This window comes from Haliaeetus leucocephalus, unplaced genomic scaffold, assembly GCF_000737465.1.
Source record: "Haliaeetus leucocephalus isolate CR32 unplaced genomic scaffold, Haliaeetus_leucocephalus-4.0 Scaffold202, whole genome shotgun sequence".
In the NCBI taxonomy this organism is placed as follows: Eukaryota; Metazoa; Chordata; class Aves; order Accipitriformes; family Accipitridae; genus Haliaeetus; species Haliaeetus leucocephalus.
In genome coordinates this window covers 713919-740362 of record NW_010972638.1, presented here as the reverse complement: position 1 = coordinate 740362, position 26444 = coordinate 713919, and the positions used below count along the sequence as shown (strand labels likewise).

The 26444-nt window shown below is 47.9% G+C and overlaps 1 protein-coding gene across 1 annotated transcript in view; it reads left to right on the top strand.

The window, feature by feature from the left end:
• Positions 1-26444, top strand: part of SHANK3 (SH3 and multiple ankyrin repeat domains 3) — a 198959-nt gene that overhangs the window by 33095 nt on the left and 139420 nt on the right. The window contains exon 2 of the mRNA XM_010566063.1: positions 21895-22008. Within this exon, the coding sequence (XP_010564365.1) occupies positions 21895-22008 (114 nt within the window). The remainder of the gene's footprint in view (positions 1-21894; positions 22009-26444) is intronic.

Genomic DNA, 26444 nt, shown 5'->3' with positions numbered 1-26444 from the left:
GATTTCGGTGACCTTTAGTCCTCCTCATCTGGGCAAGCCCTTTGTAATTCTGTGTCTGTCGATGGTATGTCCATCACTGTCTCCTGAGTCTATCTGATGTCTCTACTTTGGGGGAGATGTTAGCAAATTAGAAGCGTAGAGCAGTTCTTAGGAAAGGGATCTGACTCTGGAAAGCTTACATGACAGCTTTACATAAGGAGGCAGCTTATAGAAGGGACTCTAATGTAGCGCAGAATGAAACAGGATGGTAGAAACTTCAGACTACAAGAGCTGAGTGTTGCGTTCTGGGTTTTTTTTGTTTGTTTTGCTTTTTTTAATCTTGGGGCTATTTAACCACTGGACTAACTTATGAAGGGCTGAAGTGGGTTTCCTGCCTTAGGTATCCACTCTGGCCCTGGAGTCAGTGAATTGTTGGGACCCTGAAGGTGAGATGTGGTGGATTCACCATCCCCTGAAGTTAAAGAAAGATTTGGTGTTTCTTTCCAAAACACTTATTCTAATACAGACAGAGTAATGGGTAGGATGCAGAGATTCTGATAATTGGCAAAGCAAGATTAATACAGCAGTTTCCTCCATCCTCAAAAAACACAAACTCAGAAAGTCCTGTATCCTTCAGCATGTCATGTTTGGCTTGCTACGTGACCTGCCTGAGCAGAGTGCCCGTGGCTGTGGGAGCTTCCTGGGGATGAGGAGAATTGGCTGGATGAAACATGGGACTCTCCCAGGCAGTAGCTGTTTATAAAGTCCCTCCTGGGACCTGCAGCCTGAAGACCCAGGCCCACATGTGTCCTGAAACCATCAGTGGGCAGTGAAAGGAGACGGAGGAGGAGACAAGCATTTGGATTTGGCAGCTGAAACTTTGTGAGCCCAGTGATGAAGTTGAGGACAGTGACCCTGGTGTGCCCCACCAGCTGAGAGCTGTCACTGGGAGCTTCTCTTCAACCCTTTCTGAGTGGTGGAGGCTGTGGTCAGCACAAAATCCTGTCCAGCCTTGGCTCTGATTTCCTGCTGAGTGGTGGTTAATTTCCAGTGGCTTGTCTTATTTGGATTGAGCTTAGTGTAGATGTTGAAATCCTTTACCGATGTTTCTGCCTCACTTATGGGTCAGTGGCAGATTGTGTAGCAGGGAGAGCAAAGGTGACCAGGATGGGATTGCTGGAGTTGTGGTGCTAGTCCCTGTGCAGAAGCTGTCAGAAACTTTATACTTAGCGAAGCCCATGGACTCAGTGTTTTTTTGTCATCTGTTCATCTCACCGTGAGCAGCATTGGCTGTTCAGGCTTGGTTTCTGGTTTGTGCAGGCAGGACAGTTTCAAAACCGAGAGGTTCCCACAGCCATTATTGTTCTACCTTTTCTGGCCTTGTTTCTCTCTGAACGAGTGGTCAGTGGCAGTGGGTATGTGCCTGCGCTCCTGGAGGCTAACTGTCCCCGTTACCAAATGCCATGGATGGGACATCTGCCTGGTCCCTGGCAGAGCTGTCAAGTGTGCTGCCCTGAGACCTTGAGCCAGGTCCTGGGCAGGTGTGTCAGTGAGGACGTTCCTGCAACTACCTGCATGGGACAGAAGTCACGACCATATAAAAACTTCTGTTTCAGGTACAAACTGACTCTTGTGACAGATTTGGGAAGAGACCCCCATCCCCTTCCCCAAGGCAAGTGATTCTGTTTCAGTCTGTTAGAAGGAACCTTGCTCCTTCCTCCAGACATCTACCTCTTTCTCCTTTCACACACAGCAGAGTAGGTTAGATGAAGTCCTGCTCAGGCAGCTGCCTGACACCCATGTTCCTCCTTGCTTGCCCATATCCTGTGCAGCATTCTGTGGTGCTGTTGACTGCAAACCGTGATCCCAGCTTCTGATGGCCCTGCCTCTGCAGAGATGTTTAGCCCGTGGAAGTTCTGGCTCACGCCTGGGATGCTTCACCTGCTCCTCCTGCCTGTTCCCAGCCTGCCAGCACTGCTCCCGTTGGTGCTTGCGGTTGCATGGCAGGCAGTTGGAGTGTGCACGGGCACTGTGCAGACTGTCTGTAGATGTGGTGTTCCATGGCTGGGACCCAGCTGCACCTCCTGTTACTCTGGGCACCGAGCTGAATCGCGTGGCTCTGACTGCACCCCCCAAGTTGGGGGCAGAGGGGAGGTGCTGGAGCATAGGATCGTGTGTGGACTCAGCTGCCCTTTATCTCTCTCCATGCACTGCACTGGCACTGCAGGTCCTGGCTGAGACTCATCACCTACTGCTCGCTCCAGTGGCTGCTTCGGTTAGATAACCAGGTTAGGCAAGATAAAAGTGGGCTTTAGAGGGCTTGAGCTGGCCTTTTTGTGACCGACATGATGGGTGGACAAGTGAGAGTTCGGACTGGTGTGAATCGGAGCATACAGTGCAGGGTCGAGACTGCCCTGTGGTCCGGGTGGGGTGTGTTCACAGCAGCAGGAATTTCTGAGATTTAGGAATTGCAGATTGCCGTATTGGTACCTAATCACCAGCAGAGGTGGAAATGGGCTATTTTCAGGATTTTCTGTTTGCTGCTTTTAGTACTGTTGCTGACCAGGGATTATTGACTAGTTTCCACTTTATTCTTCTGAGGCAGACGCTTCTGTAGCCTTCAGCTCATCCTCAGACATCATCTTTTTGATTGGCCTGTCCAGTTCCAAAGACTGTCAGTTATGGCTGCTGTTGTGTTATTGTCTGTTGCTGGCAGATTGGAGGAAGAGGGAATGAGCGTGTGGGGTGTGTGTGTATTGTGTATTATGCAAGATGCACAGCACTTAACCCCTTTTTTCCTCTCCTTCTTATTTACCTGGAATGCCTCTGTAGTCATTCCTCCGTAACTGAAAGAAAGAAAAAGCAAGGAGCAGAAGCATTACAACAGCTGTCTCTGCACTGCTGTGTCACTCCCAGCATTGTTCTCGCCGTGCCTCTGAGACTCAGGCAATCCCCAGATGCTGCTTTTTGTTGTGGGTGATCTCTGAGTCCACCTGCTCGCAGGTACCACCGTACCTCACCTTCTGTCCAGCATATCAACAGCTAGTTATTATGGGAGTGGACCTATTGCTATCTAATTACCGACTTTGTGTCCTAATCAGGGCTCCTTGAAATCAACCTACTTTGTGCTTTGCACATATATTGACATCTTGGGTACAGAAAGTGCTAGATAATGCCTGCTGTCTATACTGCTGTTTGCACACACTGAATCCTCCACCCACACTCTTCTTTGCTTGTGTTGAACAGGTGTGCTGTGTCCGAGCTGCCCTGGTGTGCTCACTGCTCGCATCTCTGCTTGCTGGCACAGGATAGCCCAGCTGTGCCTGGAACCAACAGCTGGATTTAGATGTATCTGAGGTGCCCACCCAAAAGTCTTTCCTTGTTGTGAGGCAGATGCTGATGAGCACAGGGGAGGAAGAGATGGAGTAGAAGTGTTACAGGCTGAACTGTGCATATTTCTGGTATGTGAAGAGCATCAATGGGACTAGTTTTCAGTTCAAACTAGCTTTCTTAGGGGTGCTTTCAGAATACCAGAGGGAGTGGAGTCTGGGTTTCTGCCTCCCTTTCTCTGTCTTGATACAGTCAGCCACGTAGGGAACAGATGAGGAGCTGTGATGAATCCGATTGAAGTATGCAGCACCAGGAGAACTCCCAGAAGATTTCCCATCAGGTCTGGTATGCCACCTTGAAATGAAAGGGGGCTGAACACATACAAACAAGAAGCTTTAGAGCCAGGATGTCACAGCAGGCTTGTGGTAAGATACCAGTTGCACCCAGTAACAGGGGCAAGTGTCTCTGTAGGAGTCGTGGGTCAGTCCTGGTGGGATCTCTTCAGGGGATGGAGGAGTTTCTCTGGAGACCTAGGAGAGGGAAGGATGGATGTGAGCAAGCTGGAAAGGCTGGATGTGTCTGTGCTCTGTGGAGGGAGGAAAGAAGCGAGTTGACGCTAGCTGGAGGGGAGATTGCAATGAGGGTTGCTGTTGCTGGTGGTGCTTCCTTGGACCGGCGCTCTCTGACCTGTTTTTATCCCAAGTTTGCCCCTTTTGGCTGGAGGCTCTGTTCTCCTGTGAGCGTGTGTATCAGGGAGCCTTGGAGAAGCACAGGTGGGGGAGTGCGTGTGGCCTGCCTGCGCCTGTAAGGATTGCATGCCCAGAGTTCTTACAGTTCCTCCTGGGCGCGGAGAGGAGAAGGGCCACATCATGAGCAGACTCCTCCAGCAGTGCTGTATTCTCCTTTGCTGGAAACTTGAAATACTTCCTAAAAAGTCTCCTCCGGCGAGTTGCTGTTTGTGGCTTTTGGACAGCCAGCCAGCCAATGGTCGGTTTGGCCCATGCAGGGGTCCAGCAGCGGGAAGGCAGCTGCCTGCAGTTCTCCTTCCATTCACCGGTGCTCATGGGCAGTGCCTCCGGCACTGGGCCAGTGCCTGCTTGAACTCGTGCGTGACGTGCTGCAGCTACAACCCACCTACCTAGTCATGAGCCCCACGCATTCATGAGGGACCAGAAGCTGCAGAACATTTTTAGGAGAAGCCTGTTATTCCTTGGCATGATCCTGCCTGCTGGGAATGGGAATAGAAGCAGCCCCATTAGCCTGTCCTCAGCAGTGGCCGGCAGTTGCCCAGGGAAGAGAGTGAGATTGGGAAGTGTATGAGGCTCTTGGCTATTTGTCTGTGTTCATAGTCCCTAACGGTACTTGTTGGGGTTTTTGTAAGGATCTTTGCTCTTTTAGCACATACAAATTCTTTGCAGCTACAGCAGCTTAACTGTGCGTTATGTGAAAAGCCATTTCTTTTGAGGCTTTTTTGGCCACCTGTCTGCCTTTTTTGCTTGATGACCCCTAAATTTTTGGTGAAAGAAGCAGTGGGCAGGGGATCCCTGTTCATGCAGTGCTGCTCTTGACTTTGTACACTTCTGTCTTAGCCCTTACTTCTCCTCCAGGCTAGAGGCTGCCTGTTCCTTGTCTGGAGCCATTCCTTTCGCTGTCCTTTTCACCCTTTGCTGTATCTTTCCCAGTTGTGCTGTGACCTCTCTGAGCTGAGCTGCACATGGTATTTAAGATACTCTTCATTTCCTGATCATCACTGATACTTAGTTTGGTTTTTGTTACTGTCCGTCACTGAGCTGTTCTCACACTGAGATCTGAATCAAAACCTCATTCCTGAGGGGCAACAGGTCAGAGCCCAGCATCGTACATGCAATATTAGTTCCTTCTGCTCGTACGCAGCTAGGGCACATGTGCCTGTATTCAGTTTGACCCGTTGCTCTCTCGCCCCTTTGCTTGGTGTTGCACGCTGTAAGCATTAGGAGCGATGTCCGTGATCTGGCTCTTCTCTCCTGGAGCGCTTCCAGACGGGCGATCTCCTGGGGGCTGGTGAGTGCAGGCACCTTTGGACCTTCCCGAGCAGCTGAGCCCCGGCATGTCCCACTGCAGGAGCGGATGGGATCCTCCCCGTGTTCCCAGACATTGGCAGCAGCCGGCGTCCTGGAAGTGGCCACCTGTGTCGCAGAGGGCTCGTGGGCCCAGCCAGGTCTTCGTGACAGTTTTTGTGAAAGCTCTCGCTTTTCCCCAGCAGCGCGGAGCGTTACCATACAGTACCAGACTCCCATAGGGAAGCTCTGCACCTGAGGGGGGAACCATGTTGGTACCCCTGACTGGCTGGAGGGCTGAGAATATTCACAGCATGAGCCTGCAAGTTGGAAGGGATGTCTGGGAGAACGCCTGCTATGGCTCCCGTCATCGCTGAAGATTGGATGTACCCTGTCTTTATGCCGCTCTATCGTTGCCACGTGCGCTTTTGCAAGGCCTGAGGAGGAAGGGCATGGTCGCACGCATTGCCTTGGGTTTCCTTACACCATGGCTGTAGTAGGAGCTGGAATTGGGGGAACCTCCCCTTTATCTGGGTGAGTGCGAATGGCAGATTTTGACAGTGAGCCATGCCGGTTTATCTGGTACAGCAGAGCAGCCTGAGCCCTTCCAGTGGCCCACGCGTGCTGGCCAGCAGGAACGTGCCCTCGGGACAGGTCTTTGGCCACCAGTCCTGCGGCCCCCCTTGACGTGCCGGGGCTGCCCCCAGGGAAGCTGGGGTACCTCAGGGGTGAAGAGATCTCAGCCCCCTGAGACAGAGAAAGCTGTTGTAGAAGAAGTTGCTGGGGGCGCATGCGCTGGGGTGTCAGGCTCAGTAACTTGTGCCACGACTCATCTGAGTTTTCCAGGGCAGGCTTGGCTTTAGGAAAGGTTTGACAGGCCCAGCGTCCTGAGATGTCTCCCTGAAGACCGCTTGTCAGGCTGGCTGCTAATGCTGGGGGAGCTGCTGGCCAGGGCTCTGCGGCGCTGGGCTGCCTGAAATCCAGAGCAGCAAACACGTGCTCCACTTGGTCTGCGGCAGCCATGGACAGGGCACAGGGCCTGGGTCCCTGAGGAATCCACTTGCAGTGTGGAAATGCTGCTGCTGCGAGCGGCCTAGGTGGGATTAATGTCCCCAGGAGGTCGGGAAGGGAAAGATGAAAAGATCAGCTGGTGCTGAGAGAGAAGGGGGGTAAGCATGGACAGCAGAAGAGAAGCACAACAGTTGCCTCTCAGCTCTGGCTGTCTGGGTCAGGGCCACCCTGCTCAAGCTTTGCATATCACGTTTCAAATCTGCTTACTGGGTACCAGATCCTGAAGCTCTGCTTAGGCTGAAAAGTCCTCATTAACATTTTGGGAATACACTAATTCCCTTCCTTTCCTATTCCAACCTGCTGACTTTGATTGGCACTATTTTTTACAATAAATGCTTAATTAAAGGCATAATGACTGTATAATGATTGTATTAAAAGCAAGATGATTATAAAAATCAGCTTAGCAGCTGGAGGCTGCAGGGCTGGAATAGCTCAGAGCAGAAATCAGTGCGGCAGTGCTGTGGAGGCTGTGCTCACAAGTTGATTATATGCAGCATCTCTGTTGCCGTTGCACTCATGGACCCCAGCCCACAGCCCCCTCAATCTGAAAGCTGTACAGAGACTTACTGCAGAAATACCTTCTGCCTCAAGGAATTTCAGCCTAAAGCAGCCGTAGGTGGGGGAAGGCAGATGTGCCATTGCTGCCTACTACCAGGATGACTGCAGATGAGGAGCAGAGCTGTGGCATGATGGAAGCTACAAAACGTAATGCACTTCTGCACCAGCACCAGCTGCAGCCTCAGGTCTCTGCTCGGCTTCAAGTCCCACAGACAGGCAAGCCAAGTTCAAGGTCTGGGTCCTTATCTGCAGGGTGCACTGTAGTCTGGTCCAGCACAAGGAGCCTGAAGCTCTGGGCTAAGGCCATGACTGACCTTGCACTTCAGGCACAGGATGAGACATGCCAGTTTAGAGCCAGCTTGCTGAGAGCTCGCCAGGCTCCCCTCCTAGCCTCACTGCCTGCTGCTCCTCCATGGGCCACCTCTGCTGGTATACAACCAAACCAGGTCCTTCTCTGCCCAGTCACCAGCTCCATCCCTGCTCATGCAGATCTCGTCCCTGAGGAGTGGTAGGCAGGAAAGTGACAGTTGGACTGATTGGCCAGCCTTTGAGGTGTGTCCTTAAAGCACTGATGAGCATGGCATGAAACTCGGATAGAGCAGAAATGACCCAGGAGAGGGAGCGTGACAAACCCCTGCAGAGCCCATGGCTTGTCTTCTGTTGGACCATGTGCTGTGCTGCAGGACTGTGCAGGGCCAAGGGCAGTGTGTTCTGGTCTTATTACTGCTGTAAGGGCTCTTGCCCTTCCATTCTAATGGCACTCAGGTGGATCCCATCTGCTCCTGGAGACTTTTCAGGTCCCCAAGCCTTGAGCTTAATAGCTTTTACCTGCCTGCCTCTGAAGGTGCCAGGAAAGTTGCAATGTAGTCAGTGACAGATGGTGCAGGCAAGGGTGGTCTGAGCTTGCTCTCTGCTGTGCCAGTTCCCTCTTTGTGCCCATTCTTCAGGTCATGTCCCCATTCATCCATAATGATCTCATTTCCTCCACTGCTATATTTGAGCTCTGTGCCACTTCAGATCTCATTTGGACCCAGCTGTGCCTCTGTTCCTCTGTGGTAGCTGGAGCCCCAAACTTAACAAGATACAGAAGGCAATTTAGAAAGTGCCCCTCACCCCAGACTGTTAGTTGTGCTGTGCCTGGGTTAGGGTAGTCTGTGTGAAAAGCTGAAGGTTGCAAGTTTAATAAAGCATAAACACTTAATACGATGTTCAAGGGCAGTTTTAAAAAAAAAAAAAGTTGCAAGCTATTTAAGTGTGCAGTGTTGAAACAATGGTAGGAACAGATGTTGAGAGAATTCCTTTCTGTATCTTCTTGTCTAGAGCTGTGTGCCTCTAAAATAGGTCACATCTGTCAAAATGCAGGTTATGTGTTTGTGGAGAAGATGTTCTAGTAGTCCTAGGTGGGAAGCTCCAGGTCTCCGGCTGCAAGTGTTCAAACACAGGTTGTGCCTGTGGGCAGGAGCTGTGAGGAGGGACTGGACACTGTCTCTCGGTTGTTATCAGCATTGCCGTGGTTCGCCACCGCACAGGGGAGGCTGCAAGTCTGCAGAGCTGCTCTGCTTGGAGGGTGTTCCTTTCATGGCCTCCTAGATAGAGGGATGTGCAGAGCTGCTGACACAAACCTGTGCCTGGACTGACTGATGGGAAAGGCTGTGAGGAACCGGTATGTGCAAACATCTGCTAGACCCGTCAAAGGCTTGTTTGGTTTGTGTTCTTCTGAACTGGGCTTAACAGCATGCTGGTCCCTTGCCTGCGCTGATGGTCCTGAGCTCCTGGGAACAGGATGAGTGGTGATTTCTGTTCCTCAGGCACGCAGCGTAGTCCCCAGCAAAGGCAGTACTTCTCTTTTTACACACAAAGCTGGTCCAAGCTTTCAGAAGAAACTCTTGCAGCAAGAATCCAGCACATCCTTACTGTCCTCAGTCTCAAGTCCAGCTGCATGTACCACCGAGGCAGGTGGCTGCTGCAGTGTTACTCAGCGGATTCTTTGGACCACTGTAAAATTGAATTCTCCACAGGATTTCTTCAGGAACAAGGAGGAAATGCACCCCACCCCTCTTCTTTCATTTCTAATAAAGCAATGAAGGTTTTCCTTCCTTTTCATCCTTCTCTGTTTTAAAAATTGTTTAAATGTTAAGTACCATGAATGCAAAATAGTAGGGTACCAAAAAAGTCACATCCAACATCCCGGCCTCTTCTTGTATAGGAAGCAGGTCAAAGTGCCCTGTCCTCAGAGTTAGCTTTGGTTTGGGGGTCTTTTTTTGTCCCTTTGGGGATGATTTGCTTTTTCTGCCTGACTTGGAAGTCTATGATCTGGCATGCTGAATTGCTGCCAGAGTTGCTTGGCTTTAACACCAGTTCCACTGGCTTTGCTGTTCTGAAGATGCTTCAAGAGCATACTTTCCTCAGGAGTCACGCGCTTGACCAGGTAGTCGTCTCTGCTTGTTCAGTTCAACATGGCAGGCAGCAGCCTGGACTCAGGCCAGCACATGCAGCTGTAGCATTCACTTTTTTCATCCACTGATAACTATAAATTATGCCAATAATTTCATGGGCTCACTGGAGGCTGCAGTTTGAGCAAGCCAAGGCAAAGGCTGTAAATTGTTAGGCATTTGATACACTACACTGAGACTTTCTGTGCCCAGGACTAAAAGCATCTTAAAATCTGCTCTGGTGCAATGGTAGTTTTCAACTCTTAAAATTCTTATTGAGAAAAGTCAAAAGGGGATTTTAGGTCTCTTCTGTATGGTCTGAATATTTGTATTCCTACTTGCTATCTTAGCCCCTACTGTGATTCAAGGAAAAAGAAGTTTGAAGAGACAGGAATTCTTCAGTCTTTATTAATTTGTCATCTTTGTTTGAGGGGGGAAAACATTCTGCTGCAAGAGTAAACTTGCGTAGTAGACTTTGAAGTTGTCCTTTAACTCTGATCATTTTCGCTGATGGGTTTTGGTCCAGATCTCCACTAGCCACCAAGATTAATCTGTTTCTGCTCATAGAGAGCACCTGCAAACTCAACAGAGGTGAATAAGTGACTAGAGAGCCCACCGACTGACTTTGTACGTATGTGGAGAGCTGACATTTTCATGGCAGGATGTCTGAAGACTCTTTCCTTCTGAGCTAACACTTTCTGTGTTGGATTTCTTTCTGGAGTAATTTGTTTTAATATTATAAAGAAAACATGTAAACTTCCAGTGAGAGAAATCCACTTAATTTGCTTTAAGACTATTTTTTATTACCATGAAGTAATATAGGTAGGGGAGGTAGCTGTGGTTGAAGAATGCTAAATGGCCCTCGAGGGGGAGCAGTCACAGGAAGCCTGTTTGGATGGGAATGACTGGAGGCTGTTGTAGGAAGCTTCACATGCATTTACATCCTGGTGTAACCTGGCAGTGGCTCAGCTAACCAGGTGCAGGTGCTCCTACATTTGAGCTGCTGAATTTAACTGCTCTGAACACAAAGTGTAGGACTCCCCAAAGGGAGATGCTGAGGAAGAGTCTGGCTGCGGAAAGCATATTATGTTGAGGCAAGACCTGAGCAGAAGTTCTCACCCCAGGAGTGTACAGTCTCTAAGACAGGTAGCTCTTCTGCAGCAGACTTGCTAGGGTCTACAGCAGGGAGAAGTGTGGAGTGCCTTTGTTATGGAGAATTATGCACATGTGAAGGGCTGGGAGAGAGTCCAGCCTCAGGATATATGTAGAACTTCCCGTTGGAGAGCAAAATGCTTTCCTCGGCAAATCAAAATTGCACTTGGGTGCGCTTCTGTTGATGGGCAATGTGGGAGTGAATCATTGTCAACACATAGTTCTATAATGTGTTTTGAGGTCTGTGTCAACGCAGGTGTATTCAGTGGGATGGTGGATGTGTCTTTCAAGTAGAAGACATCTACATCCATGCCTGACTGACAGGAGGACTCCCATTTCCAGGTTGCATGCAGGGTCTGGCTTCTCATCCATTGTCAGTAGAAAGAGCAAGTGATGTCCAATGAAGGCTTGTTCAGTGTAACCAGGATTAAAAGCCTCCCCAGGGCATTTCAGTGGAAGTTTGAGGCTGGTGGACAAACCATTTTTTTCTGTTGATCTGGGGGCCCAGTATTAATCTTTCCTATTTTCCCTAATTGCTTTAACTGCCAACTTGTTTCTCCCTTGGTTTTTTATTAATAAACCCAAGTGAAATCTGTCGCTGTGATGAAAGGACCCTGCAACATCTGCCAGATGGATACTACGCAATCAGTTTATTAATTTGATGGGGCATTTAAAATCAGCTTTTATTGTTGCATTTTAATTTCATAACAAATAAAGCATCTGTGCAGAGTGAAAATTTGGGCTATTGTGGCATATACTGGGGGCTCACTGACTCTAGGATTGCCTTGGGTTTTACAGCTTGACCCATCAGGGATCTGTGAACTTCATCAGATAACAGGGTTTGAGAGTCCCCCGGTTCTGGGAGTTAGGAAGGCTGTAGCCTCGGTTATGCTGGTACTAGAGACTGTACCTTCCCAGGTCTAACATTCCCAAGACCTGCATGGCACAATCGGTGGCCTCCTTCTGGACAGAGGATACTGCTAGGGTTGGTTCACAAACAATGCTGAGATTTGGGTATCAAGAGTGTGAGTGATAGTGCATTTGAGAATATGTAGCCTGTGCGTGTGGTATGTGCTCAGGCTTACTAGACTACGTGCATACCCTTGAGCAGTGTGTTAAGGCTGAGCTCCGGTGTTAAGGTTGAGCTGGGAGTTAACAGGCCTCAGAGCAAAGGATTTAAAATCATGTGAAGCTTTATGTTGCTTGGCTTACTTCCAGTTTTGACTATGTCTCAGTATAGACACGGGCAAATTAACTGGAAAGGAGGAGAAACCTTTCCTAGTGTGAGAAAACAATAATAGGAAGAAACTCAGAGCCTGATAAGCCCTGGAACTAAGTGAAGGTCACAGCACAATACTGCTGCTCAGACGAGGGACTTGACCAAAAAAATGGGTCAGTTGCTGATGATTTTTTGGAGCTCAGCAACAGTAATTTACAGCTGACATTGAGCAAAACTGTGCTGTCCGCATGGTTCTGGCAGCTTCCCTTTTTCTGGGTCCCTAGTACGGCAGTCACTCAGAAGTGAAAAACATGAAGGTGAAGAGTGTGGTGGAGAGGCCATGTCATCTCCATGTTAGCCTCTCAAACAGATTTGGGTGCTTTGTATAATACCAAGGTTACATGAGAGATTGTCCGGGACATGGAGTTGTTGCAGAAGTTGAGGCAAAGTTTGCTTGATCGCTGGGAAACTTTTGGAATAAAACAGCCTAGAGATCTGTGTGTGACTGTCCTGGTTTTGGCTGGGATAGTGCTATGTTTTGAGTTCAGTATGAGAAGAATGTTGATAACACACCGATGTTTTCAGTTGTTGCTGAGTAGTGTTTAGACTCAGTCAAGGAGTTTTCAGCTCCTCATGCCCAGCCAGCAAGAGTGCTGGAAGGGCACAAGAAGTTGGGAGGGGACACAGCCAGGACAGCTGACCCAAACTGGCCAAAGGGGTATTCCATACCATGTGATGTCATGCCCAGTATATAAACTGGGGGGAGTTGACCTGGGAGGGATCACTGCTCAGGAACTAACCAGGCATGGGTCAGTGAGTGAGTGGTGAGCAATTGCATTGTGCATCACTTGTATATTCCAATCCTTTTATTATTACTTTTGTCATTTTATTACTGTTATCATTATCAGATTCTTCTTTTCTGTCCTGTTAAACTGTTCTTTTCTCAGCCCACAAGTTTTACTTTTTTTTTTTTCCAATTCTCTCCCCCATCCCACTGTGGGGGGGGGGGACTGAGTGGGTGAGCAGCTGCGTGGTACTTAGTTGCTGGCTGGGGTTTAAACCATGACAATGACAGAAGCACCCGTTTCTTCTTGACTTGATCTTGGATTACAAGTATGTAGTGGTGGTGTTTCCATGATGCGATGCGCATCTAGTCTTGGAGTGAGGTCAGGGTACCTGTTCTACTGTTTTTTTCACTTTGTAGCCTTCTGGAGTTTGTCTTTACTTGTAACACGTCTTCCAGGGACCAACTCTGCTGGGGTAGGGTTGGATATAGGCTGGGACAAGATCTTAGCAATGCAGTCAAGTTTATGGCTTCAGCCATGCTTGGGAGCTGTGTATCATAGCTAATCTGAAACTGCAAGTAATCCTGCACACCCAGGGATTTAGGAAGCCCTGAAGCCCTGTGGCATATGGACAGCAATAGTGATATTAGCATGAGGGTCCTACATGATCATCTTAATGAATTACTGAGCACTGCAGATATGCCACTTGTAGTCATGTATTAGTTTTGAGAGAAACACGAACACTGTGCCTGCCTTTCTCCCTCACCATGGAGGGCATCTCAGGGTGGCTTCAGGATGTCCTTTCCATCAGACTGATCGGGGAAGGTATGTGAAACACAGGTCTGATACCCTTCTCTGGGTGTCAGCACACATCTTTGTGCTGCCTGTTGCAAAGGCATGGTATGATGCCTCTGGGTTTCTGAGGTGTGCCTTATCACAAAGTTAGGAAGTCTCCGGATTCAGATTCTGTATCTGTCCCCTAAATGGCTTCCTGATAGTAATTTAATAGATAAGCAGAATGGATTTGTCCCTTGTTTGTAGCTCGAGACTTGGGGCTGAAACTAAATTAACCTGTTATGTAGGAATTTGGCCATGACAGCTCCCAAGGACACAGAAAACCCACAAACATGGCAGTGGGTGAGATCCAGGTGCAGTGCATGAGCGTGGCTGATGGGGAGCTGCAGGGGGTCGGCATCGAAGGGAATGCACCGGGGTCCTGTGTCTCGCAGTCCCCGGTTCGGCAAAGGAAAGGGCAAGTCTGAACGGTGCCAGAGTGGCCTAGAGAGAGCTGTGATAAGCAAGTTTGTGTTGGAGCATTAGGGAAGGTCACAGGGAGTACCAGGACTGTCCTCAAATGCTGCTTGTGCCACTTTGCAGAGGAGTGCTGGAAAGGGCAAGGCTTTTCCTGGCATTGCTGAGAAGTCAGGATTTGGTGACATTGTTAGAGAAAGTGGAAAACCTTGGTGGGGAGTTAAGCTTGACAGACCTCAGCAGAATTCAGTGTGGGAGTCCGAAAGGACAATGAGCAGAGCTATGGGTAAGGGTTGATGAAAAATGGAATGAAGGGTGTTACACAGTGGGAAGCAGGGCCTGTAGAGTCTTTCTTGTTGCCTTCTAAGTTGTTCTTTATCTTCATGCATTAACTTGTCACCAGCAGAGCAGAATCTGAACTGGAAAGTCACATTTGCATGCTGCAGTAGCTATGGTGGTATAGCCGGGGTCCTTTCAGCTTCTGCCCTCATCAGGGACTTTGCCGTGCTGTGAGTGAGGACAGCGGTCACACGTGCTTGACTGTGGAATCCCTTATTTGCTTGATTTTAATGTCCTGGAATAGATGATGGGTGCAGTATGTTGTGAACTTCTGAATCTGTGTCATTAGCTCTGGGGTGACAAATGGAAGGAGTGCAAATGGGACCTTCTGATGTGAGAGCTGGCTGGTACGTGGAATTGGTCAGCAGCTCTGGTACACACCCATCTTGTGTCTGCATCTGGGAACAGAGGTAGTAAATTGATGGGTGTGTTGGAGAAAACTACTGTGGCACCACTGTTGTAAGTGTAGAGAGGCCCCAGGGTGGGCTCAGGTCTCCAACAGCTGCCACTTCACACTGCCTGTCAGGAGGAGACCTTCGCATATGGCTTATGGGTGACCCCACAGATAGCCCTTGGGAGAAACCCTTCTAGGGCATATTCCCTGCAGCACTGGTGGATCCTAGTCTTTCAGCTCTCATCTCTCCTTGTAGTAATGGCTTTAGGCAGGAATAACAACCAAAACATTTCTTAAAAGATACCACAGACTGCAGAGGCCAAAGGGGTCTGTAGGCAGCCCAGGTTCAAGCTGAGTCCATGCAGATGCTGGTGGCTGGGTCGTGCAGCTTCTCAAGCAAGACTTGGAATCGGAGCGCTCTGCGGGCTGTGCTGAGCTCCAGGCACGGTCTTGTCCTTGGGACTCAACACAGAGAAGCTAGGAGGAGGAATACGGCGGTGCATCCTTTATGGGAAAACCTCCGATGCTGACAAGAGATCCTCTGTTCCTCAGAGCAAGATGGGGACCATACCTCATGAGCAGACACTATGGGAGCTGGCCCAGTGGCTGCTGCGTCCTCAGCACATGCCAGAGGGATCCCTGCACTAATAGAGCGGGAGAGGGAAATTGTCTTGCGAGACAGAACAGAAGAGGAAGATTCTGCTTGAGCAGTGAATGAGACGAGGGTTGGCCTGAGCCCAGCCTCATGAAAAAATGATGAGCAGCTTGGGTGCTAGGAGTGACATTTCTAATAGGGAGGAAACAATAATAAATCAAATGGGACAAATCTCTGTCTGAGAGACTGTGTAAGAAGGCAATTTCTGGGATTATTCTGAAAAGGAGCAATCACATATCAGTGTGTAGGGGACTCAAGAAAGGGAAAACCCACAGCCACTCTAGGTTGGGGCTTTTTTTTTTTCTTTTTTTCATTTCTTTCAGTCTTGGAACCTATGAAGCAAAGAAAAATGGGAGCTTCATGAGGAACAGAGGCAGTAGGATCAAACTAAAGAGTTCTGCTGTCCAAGCCACCTGTGACGTTGCTAGCCCATGTAAAAGGCATATCTTGGTAGCTTCTAGAGTCCTGTCAGGTTGGAGACCTACTTTGTGCTGTGCAACAGAGAAGAGGCAGGACCAGATCCTGGAACTCCAGGTTGTAGAGTCAAACAGTAGAACAGCTGGCAATGCAAATATGGGGTGCAAAGAGGTGGTCTTAAAGAGCTGACACTGCTGAGCGGATTCTATATGTAGGCTTTAAGGGTTAAATGGGATTGAAATGAATGGAATGAACACAAGGGAAAAAACATGGTCTTTGGTTAGGACAACTGCCTCGTCATTTGCAGCTGGCTGGCTTCCATAAGCATCATTTCAGTAGGGAATTTTCCACAAGACCTGAAGGATGCTACAGTGGATTCTCCAAGGGAGAGGTTTGCAGGTACAGTGGAGTGTGTAGGAGGCAGCATAAACTGGTCTGGAAGACATGTTTGGAGATGAGAATGGGCTGGGGGAAAGTAGGGACTGGTCTGTGATAGAACAGCAGTGGAAGGTGGATTTGTGCCTCAAAGGGGAAGGTAGGAATGTCTGCATTTGGTACGAGAGTAGAGAGGGAGCCAGCAAGAGCACCCTCAGGAGTGGTTGAGAGAAAGCCAAGATGATTTCAGCAGCTGCTGCGGTGCTTTTACGTTGGGGTCCTGTAGCAGCAGGTTAAAGGATCCTTGCAGGCAAGCACAACTCGAGAATGTGGCAGTCACTTGGGCTTCTTTGTGCAGGCCATGGAGCAAACAGCGGTATAGCACGACACTGGGAAATGGCAGTGGGACTTGACTGGCCAGGGCCTGGGATCAAGAGTTGATTAGCTATAAATTCCTTCATTAAAGAATTTTTTTTCCCAGTATATCTTGTTTGTTAATTTCTTCAAAGCATATTTAAGCATCTCATGAGCGCATCCCAACATGATTCAGTATACGCCTCATTACCATGTTTATAGGTATTGAAATTACCAGTGACCTTCAGAGCTGATGGTTGTGTGTATGACTCGCCCAGCTTGCATCAATGATTCGTAGTCCTCAGTAGACCATTTATTCCTCTTCTCCTGTCAGCGCTGGCTTTTTCTTGGCTGCTGTGGTATTGCCCACTCAGTCTAAGGCCCCCACGGGAGAGGAGGGCTGTCACAGGTGAGTTCTAAGCCTGGCGCTGAAGGAGAAGGGCCTGACTTTGCAGAAGAAAATGAAACAGGCTTTTGGAGTGACTTGTCAGGAGAGACTGCTGAGAGATGGCATCCACGTGTCCAGTCAGGCCCTGTTGAAGTCCAGCTGAATCCAAGCTGCTGCTTTGAGTGCTGTCCTTTTGGTCTGCCAGGCGTGAATTGCTGTAGCTTCAGAGCTCCTTGGCACCCATCTGCTTCTCTTCCTGCCAGCCCAAAGCTCATGCTCTCTGTACCTCATTTCTGAAGAAGTTGTGTGTTTATACAGCAAGAAAAGTTTGAGTGAACTGACTGAGACTGAGGTACCTACCTTCTTCACCTCAGCCTGCACTGGTAAGACCAGGCTTCAGCAATCCCAGGTCCCTGAGACCAGTGGGATAGCCCATGGCAAGGTAGGCATACCCTCTGTGGAGGAGGATCAGGTTAGGGAACATTCAAACAAACTGGACATAGGCGAGTCCATGGGCCTGATGAGATGTACCGGTTGAGTGCTGAAGGAGTGGGCTGATGGCTTTGTCAGGTCACTCTTGATTACCTTTGAAAGGTCATGGTGGCCAGGAGAGGTTCCTGATGACTGGAAGAAAGCAAATGTCACTCCTGTCTTCAAGAAGGGCAAGGAAGAGTGTGGGGAACTGGAGGCTGTCAGTCTCACCTTGATCCCTGGGAAGGTGATGGAGCAACTAATCCTGGAAACCATTTCCAAACACATGAAGGGCAAGATGGTGATTGGGAGTAGCCAGCCTAAATTTGTGAAGGGGAAATCTCACTTAAGCAAGCCGACAGCCTTCTACAGTGAGGTGACTAGCTTGTTGGATGAGGGGAGAGCAGTGGATGTTGTTAATGTTGACTTAAGCAAGGTTTTTATGTTGTCTCATGTAACATCCTCAGAGACAAACTGGTGAAAAGTGGGCAACTTCAAATTTTTCCTTTCGTTAGAATAGACTCATTTTGCTGTTACTTAAAATCGGTGTTCAGCTTGATGCCAGACAGGCTGAAATTTCAGTTCTTCCAATCCTCCAGAAGTAGCAAATCTTAAAAAGGATTACTATGTGATTGAAGAGCCAAGCATAACAATACAAGAACAGAAGGCTCTGGAGAGCTGCATGAGCTCTGCTCCACAGAGGGCTGGTTTGGAAGTTGGAAATACAAAGTACTAGAAGAGGAAAATTTTCCATTGGGAAGTGTTAGCAGAGCTTCTAAAGCATGGACGAGAGCAGTGGAAATAAGCTATGGGATTTGGGTCTATTCCAAGTTGTGACAACATCATAACCTGTGGACAGCAGGAGCATTTGCATCTCAAGAAAAGATCTAGAGAAGAGACTGAAATGAGTCTCCTGTTTGGCTTGTAAATCAGGCTTGCTTGCTTGTTTGTTTTTCCCTTGCTTCCTATAGGACTAATGCCTAGACATAGGCAATCATGAAGTTCCTCTTCTTTGGGGAATTTGCTTTGGTTGGCATGGAGCAGTGCTTAATTTATTAGTAACTCTGGTGTTTGGATTTAGCTATGAATGACACATGGGCACTGTTGTGGTGGGTGCAGGGATAAATCTGACAATGCTGTCTGTGAAGCATTGGGAGGGAGCTGAATTGGAAAGGTAGCAGCACATGGTAGAGTGTGGATGTGTCTGTGCCTTCTGCCAGTCAGGGTATCAAATACCATAGTAATTCAGGTGTTTATTTGTTAACTGATTGGGGGAAAAAAAAAGAGAAAAAAAAAAAGAAAGAGTTGTCCACTCAGTTACCAGCAATAGAAGTCCCAGCCTGGCAGTAGGACTGTGGTCCATGTTGGGGGTAAGGCGTGCTGCCATGTGCGTAATCGCACGCTCTTTTTTCCTGAGTTGAAAGTCCCGTATATCTGCCACCTGGGAGTTAAGCCTTATGTTGTATTCCCACCACTGGCACTTGTCTGCCTTACCTGGGAAGGACAACTTTCCCTTCCAGCTCTGCATGTTGCTTGGGGTGGGTGGTGAACATCCAGGAGCAGCAGGAGTGAGTTTCCCAGAGGTGTTGGCCTCGATGGACATACCAAGAGCACAAGGACTCCTGTGTGGTCAGGGCTGCTGATATTTTGGATCAAAACAGGAAAAGAGAAAAGAAACCATTTTCCTCAGAGGTCTTTGACTTGGAAGGCACCACTGCACTAATGAAGAGAGCTAATTACACAGTGATTTGTGTAGAGATTACCAGCTGGGGCAGAAAGCAGTGCAGCTAACACGCATGAAGCCTGAATGCTGAAGAAGGTGCAGGGAGGGATGCTGGGGGGTGGTGGAGGACAGCAGGATGATGCAGAGGTGACAGGCAGCAGTCTAGTCATTTGAGCGCAGTGCTTCTGCCTCCCCGCTGCCTCCCCATGCAGATGTGAAGCAGAGACATCCAGGAGAGAGGAGTCAAGCATGCTAGCCTCCACAGCCCTTTATGGCCTTCAGGACAGATGCCTCACCATGTTTCAGCTGTAGGAGGAAGTGTCTTCATGGGGAGGTAATCTGAGAGGATGCCTTTTTGGGACTGGGGGCTTACCCTTTCAAACCAGGCATTTTTGTGCTTTCTGCAGAGTGCCCAGCCCGTTCTGAGGTGATAGGTAAAAAAGTGAGGAGTGTTGGGATACTGGGAGTTGTGCGGAATCCTTGTGCTATGGTGAAGATGAGCAATAATTGCTGTTTGTGTGGCTCTGACAGCACGCACAGCCATAGGATATTTGCATAGCCGTGTGGTATAAATATTATTATCAAAGAGTTTATCTCGAGCGCTGTTCCTACTGAGGATCGAAGATCTCGTTGCTGGGGATCATGTCGTACCAGTGGTCTCATTTGCTTGGTGGTTTCTTGCATCTGGTGCTGAATAACTACTGATCAGCTCTGTTCCTTCTGCCTGGTTGCAGTGCAGCCTTAGGAGAACAAGACAGTAAGGTTTCCCCATGCTTGCTGGTTGCCTCATCACTGTCAGACTGTTGCCAAAGGGCCTTTTCGGTAGTCAGCCACAGGAGGCTCCTCATCTTTTATGGGGGCCTGCCTGATGGTTGGAGGGAGCATCCAGCAGCCTCCAAGGTCACTGCCTTTGTGCTGGGTCAGGTCCCGAGACTTGCCTGCAAACCTGCGGTCTCTGCCTCTGGGAGAAGTGGCTCTTTCTTTAACTGTCACATTCACTTGAGTATGTTTCAGATCGTAGGCAAGCTTAAAATGAAGATGAAGTTTCTGCTATCAAAGCCACAAGGTTAAGTCATGATTACAAAGTTGGAGAAACAGCCATAGGAAAAAAGCGTAAGATAAGATTATGCAAGTTTAAAATAGGCATGATGTCAGCCTTCTCCTTCACCTGTTGTCCAGGGATTTGTTGGGAGCTTAAGAATCCAGTTTAGTGTCCCCTCTCTGTACCAAGGGGTTTTATAATGGCTCCTGAAGTTTCAAAACAAGTCCCAAGGAACCCCACATCTCTGTGATAATGAAGGGGATCTCTTGATGTGGTGGGCTTGTTTTTAAGAACTTGTTATCCAGATAATGCTGAGGGAATACTTTTGAGATTGCTGACAGCAGGGCCCCCAGAATGCTGATTCTTCCGTTATTTTTTGTCTGGATGTCAAATGAATTGCTGTTACAAATGCTACACCATTATATTTTTCAAAGGATGTATCAAAAGCTTACCACTTTGGGGTGATGTGCAGCAGTTTCTCTTGATCTGTAGCATTTTGTGGATTACATCGAACACATTAATTCACAATCTGTTCGAGAGACCACTGTGTTACAAAGAGTTAGGAAAGTGTTGTGAGCCACATTAACCTGAAAACATATGTAACTGCTCTCCTTCTCTGCTTCCTTGGATCAGGATGGTGCAATTAATTTGCCTTGTAAGTGCTTGAATTCAAGTGAGAGGTGCGCATCAGCCATTTTCTGGATAAAACAGGGGTAATATCCAGGCACTCTGGTTATAATATATAAATGGGGAATATCCAGAAAGATTTCGTAATGATTCTCACCTCCCTTTTTTCTCTCTTGCACTGTACATTTTTGTTCTCTTGGGTGCTCTGGGAATGGCAGTCGTTTTCTCTGAGGCCACAGGAAACGTAATGGTCATATCTGATGCATTTTTAAATGTCCCAAAACAATCCAGATCTTTCATGCAGAGCCTGCTAGCATAAGGTGTGGGGGATCCAGTTGCAGGGAACTAGGAGATGACAGCTGACATCAAACATTCATTTGCGGGCAATGGTTTTCATAGCAGAAACCTCAAACTGTTTTGTAACTTTGAACTGTGCTGGCTAGTCTGCTTTGGACCCCAGTTCATCCTTCAGTTGTAATCAGAAGTGCTGGTTTTGTCTGTAGCTCTTCAGTAGTTTGTATCCTGGCTACCTGAAAACCATCTTTTTCAGCTGGCACTTGGTGAGGAGTTCAAGCTGATAGTTCCCTGGTTTAATGAGGATGCTCCTGATATGATTCTCTGTTAAAATCTCCTTGACTCTGAATTCATTTAATCTTCAGAGCACATTTCAAGACTTCCTTTCTGTTTCTCTAACCTTTGAGCAAGTAAAAACAAGGCTTAATGGGTTGGGAGAATTTTGCTGTGACAGTGAAGTACCTTCCTGTTTGCTGTGTCATTTAGAGTGAAACAGCTCTTGGTTTTTTGAACACAGGCCAATCAGGACACCCCAGCTCTCAGAGTGACTTGTGTTGTCACCTTGGCCAATTTCTTTCCCTCTCTGCACCTCATTTTCCTTATGGGGCTGTTACTTCTCTGTTGATCTGAGGATGTCAGAAGTTGCAGTAGGTAGCATGTTTCCAGGAAATGGTTTTACCAAAGCCTATGTTATGTCTGGGTCCCCCATTAACAATCCTTCTTACAAAGATGGATGCTACCAGTTTGGTTTCATTTTTGCAGCAGATGGTTGCATGAAGGCCATTGTCTACACTGTCTCTCTTCTTGATGTGGGTGAAAGAAGCTTTTGAAGGCTTCTTGAGGTGCTTTCTTCCTCCAGACGACACCTGACCCCAGACAAATTTTCTGTGCTCTGCCCTTTTGTCTTTCCACTGTGTTAACACTATATGATGGTCATTCTGGCCTTCCCTTTTTCCTGGGAGCCCTGCTCATTCTCACATACCTGTTTGTTTCTTCCCACAGTGCTGAGTATTGGTGAAGGTGGCTTTTGGGAAGGAACCGTGAAAGGAAGGACTGGCTGGTTCCCGGCAGAATGTGTTGAGGAGGTGCAGATGCGACAGTATGATCCACGGCAAGGTAAGCTGTTTTCTTAGATCTGAGTGTCTCTCAGCAGATGCACTGGACAGCCCTGGAAATTCAGAAGTACTAATTTTAAATTTCTAGCAGTATCTGAGTTTGCCCATTCTCTGCAATGGGTGATGGATGCATCTGAAGAATTATATCTCAAGTGTTGGTTTATGTTACTGAGTGCATTACCATCCAGTAGCAGACACGCTGATCCATGGTAAGTGTGTGGTACTGTTGTAAGGAGAGCAATCATTGGTCCCTTTTGTGGAGATTGCTGCAGTGGCAGGGTATTCTGCAGGCAACAGTGAGTGATGAAGCAAGAAAGCATGACTGTTGATCTGAACCTCCAATCCCGCATTACATTTTAGGAGACTTCAAAAGAAAACGGTAATTTGCATGCGTTTGTTCTAGTCCAACAGAAAATATTAAAAATGGCTGTGACTCAGCCCTGGCATTCCTGACCCTCAGTCTCCAGTACCAGTCACCACCTAACAGGAATTTGCTGTTCCTGGAGAACAGTGGTGTCAGGAGGAGCTGTGGATTGCGTGCACCAAACAGTACAGTGTTCTTGGAGGTCACTGTGACTTAATGGGTCTCCTGCTGTTGTGGGGTATATCCCCACAGCTTACCCCTTGCCACTGACAGCTGCCTGGGCAGCGTTCCTCTCCCAGCCTGAGGACTGGGTGGGAAGCACTTCTGATACGCCTGAACTTGTCCCAGTGGAAAGCAACTGAAGAGAACATCTGGATATTTTTTTTTCTTCCAATCTATTACTTAAGAGAGAAGTAGCCCTGATTTGACAGATTCAGCGAAGTTCACTTTGCATATTAAATGAGCTTTAAAATTCACACAGGTGGATTCTGGTAAGTGAGAGTTAAACCTTGATTGTGAAGTTGGAAACAAAGTTGTAGAAGAGAAAAGAAAATCAATAAAATATGCTTCTCTGTTTTGCACAGCAACTAGTTTTAACTAGTTTCTGGAAGCCTGAACCCACTTGTAAAGTCTTGTCTTTTCTCTAATCCCAGTCCTTCCTGAGAGTTTTAAATGTATATGGTTTTGCACCCTTAGGCATCTCCTTAAAGGATGCTTGGGTTCCATAAGTGAGCCACTAACTCTGTGTCTACTGTGATGAGTATGTGGCAGGTCACATGTGCTCTGGGACACTTGCATGTCAGTTCAGTGTGGATGAAATATTAGGTGCCTTTGGGACCTGGTCTTGTGGCCATGGAGGGTGTAGTGGCAGTGGAACTCCACTGGTAGCAGCATGAACCTGCACACTGCAGGATCTAATCAGCAAAGCTTTTCTCCCCCTGCCTCTGAATTGGTTCAGCTGTTAGCTCTCCAGTCTGCAGTTCCAGATTGTGTTCCCAATGCTCATTTGTATTCTTCCTTCAAATTATCTTTGTATGTGCTTCATCTTACTGCGCTGGTCACCCCTGCCTTTCCACTATCCTGGCCAGCGAAGGCTCCTGTCTGAGCGTGGTGTTGTGAACTCAGCTGTACTCTGGGCTCATTAGAAGTGAAGCAAATGTATTTCTGTTGTGCTGATGGGAAACGCTTGATGACAGTGAAGACTTGAATGGGATATTGCCCCTTTTTCGGGGTGATTAGATCTGATGAGTTGGGACTTCCACTGAGAAGGTTCCGCCTTCCTCCCTCTCGTGCTGCCTTGGAGCTGTACTCTGGAGCCATTTGAGTGTGCAGGGGCTGTTTGCCCTGTCCTTTTGTGATGCTAAATAAAAAAGAGAATAGACTAATTGATGTGGTTTATAAGCCTCTCCTGTATCCAGGAGTTCACGTTTGCTGGATGCCTTCTTAGAGAATGTTACGTGTTTGGGTTAAATTGAAGTTGTGTAGTGAAATGTGAAAAACAGATGGTGCTTAGATACTGAAGTTGGAGCAGAGGTATGAGCATTTTCCTCCAGTTGTCCATACTGTTTAGTTGTTGGCATGTCCCCTAGTGTGGTTTTGGCTTTTGCCGACTTTTACTGCTCCAGACAAAGCTCGGGCACAGTTTTCAGGTACAGATTGTTTGCAGAAGGTAGTTTGGATAAGGCCATGATGTTTATGCACAGAAGAAAGTTTAGCTGTATGGACATGATGTTGCTCTCCCACTTCTCATCAAGATCAAAGAAAGGCAAGTGTCTACCTTCTGAGTTTAAGTATAGCCTAACAGCTGATTGGGCTGTGCACTGGTGAAAAGGGTTTGGCCTGACTATACTTTGCTGGGGAACAAAGCCACATCAGACTTGCAGACATCTCCAACTGTGTTTATTGATTGAGGAAGGTAGCAGGGTTGCATGGCAGATACCTGACTAGACTCTTGTTGGAACAGATTGCAGATGACTGTGTCAAGGATGAGAGCAGATCAGGAAATTCATTGTGATCTTCATTGAAATTCAGAGAGAGCAACTTTCAGGGTTGACATTTTGGAGACAGTATTAGGATGTTCCTTTAACCTGCATGTATTTTCATGCTTTGAGGGAAAAGGGCATGAGCTGCATATTGATCTACCTAAATGAGCCAAGTTCTTCTCTAAGGGTGCCTCTGGGTCAGCACTTCCCTCCCAGGTCCCAGTTCATAGACACTGCAGTGCTTGTTGACTCTGAAAGAAGATGTCCTGTTGCCCACCTCTGTTACAGGCCCCAAGGCAGAAACTTAAGTTTCTCACTTCCCAGTGAGGGTCTCCTTAGATATCTCCTGTCCGTGGAACTGAAATCCTTTGGAGCCTAAATAGAGTTTCTTTGGTAAATAACTCAAACCTTCTGTATGTTCTAAATTTATTTCTTCTGGCCCTACTGAGTTGGAGAACTCTGCTTTTGCCCATCTTCCCATAGAGTTGATCCTTCTTCTATCATCCTGACATCCCGAGAGGAGATCCCAGTTCTAGTTATCGATCCCATCACTTCATTACACACTTTTATTCCTCTCTGCACCTCCTTTAACACCATACCCTATATCCTACTGAAAGTGGTGTGACATTTCTATTGGATTCAGGGAATTAATCTTTTTGTGCCTTCTCTGTGGTTGAAACAGGCCTTGTCGTTCTGCCAACAGAGGATCAAGCTCATCAAGTGGTCCTCCCAGCTGTCGGTAGTCTGAGATCTGTGGGTGTAAGAACCTGCATGCAAACACCAGCCAGTCAAATCTCCTTGTCTCTAGATCCACAACGAGATGATGGTGTGTAGACCTGCCTTTGGGCAGTGGGAGTGCCTCCCCTTGGATCTCAAGGTGCAGCAGTGATTCTGCACAGGAATGTCTCTGCCTCCCTGAGCGGAGGCACTGGTGGAACTTCAGACCGGTGGGACTACACTCCCACTCCTGCTTGTCAAGCAGCCACCTGGAGCTTCATTCATGCTTGCAGAGGTGCTGTGGAGAGTCACCTGGGTATGTGACCAGGTACCATGGGTGGGCAGCACTTGTACCTGAGAGACTGCAGATCTGTCTCCAAGTGATGTAGGAAGATGGTCTTTCACAGTGTGTATGCATGTAGGGCTCTGAGTAAAATGAAACAGAAAAAGAGGTGGTTTGTCAGTGAGTGTTTTTCAGCATGCCCAGCCCATATGTATGTCTACCTCCCATTCTCCTTCCTCTCCTCCTCAGCATGTCCCCCCAAGTACCCTGTAGTTCAGGGTTTAGAGAGTACCAGGTCACTGAGCATGAGCTGCCTGACATGCATCATCAACAAGGGAAGAAGGCACATGCCCCTGTGGCTTGTGCTGGAGCTAAAGCCATTTGCCTGGGGTGGTGATGCCCCAGGCACATGTGAGTTGTGGTTCCCATTGCTGGTAAGTCACCTGCTATTCAGCTACTGAAAGCGTTCAGAGAAGGAGCGCTTGGTCAAGGGACTCTACCCAAACATCTGGTCCCTCAGAAATCAAAGTGGCTTTAAACCAAGAAATTATTTGGATAGGCTGCTATCTGCATGGCTAGTTTAAGTACAAGAGGAGGAAAATCAGACAGACATTGACATATCTTTGCCTAAAGGAGCACAAGAGAGGAGGCAGGTGGACAGGTGAAAGCAACAGCAAAGCAGGCAGACTGCTCTGAGAAGAGGCTGTCTTCTCTGCTGATTGAAGTGATGGTGGCCAGTGAGATAAGGCTGAGATATTTGGAGTAGAAATGCCAGCTCATGAGTGCAGAGGGGAAGATGCTGAGCCAAGTGATTTGGTCGGTCCAACGGCTGTTAACGGGTGAGAACAGGCCAGAGCAGCATGTCTGTGCTTTAAGGAAAGGTAAAGGTAAGGGTAAAACTGAGGGTAGGAGGTGTGTGTGATGCATGAGTGTGTGTGCAGAAACAGAGAGATAGGACAAAAACATATACCTTTACATTGCTTTGGACAATGATAGTGTAAGATATCCTGGTAATAAGGATAGAGTCTAGATTTTTATATTTAATAAAGAAGAAAAATGTAGTGAAGTAAATGGAATCCACTGTCTTCAGT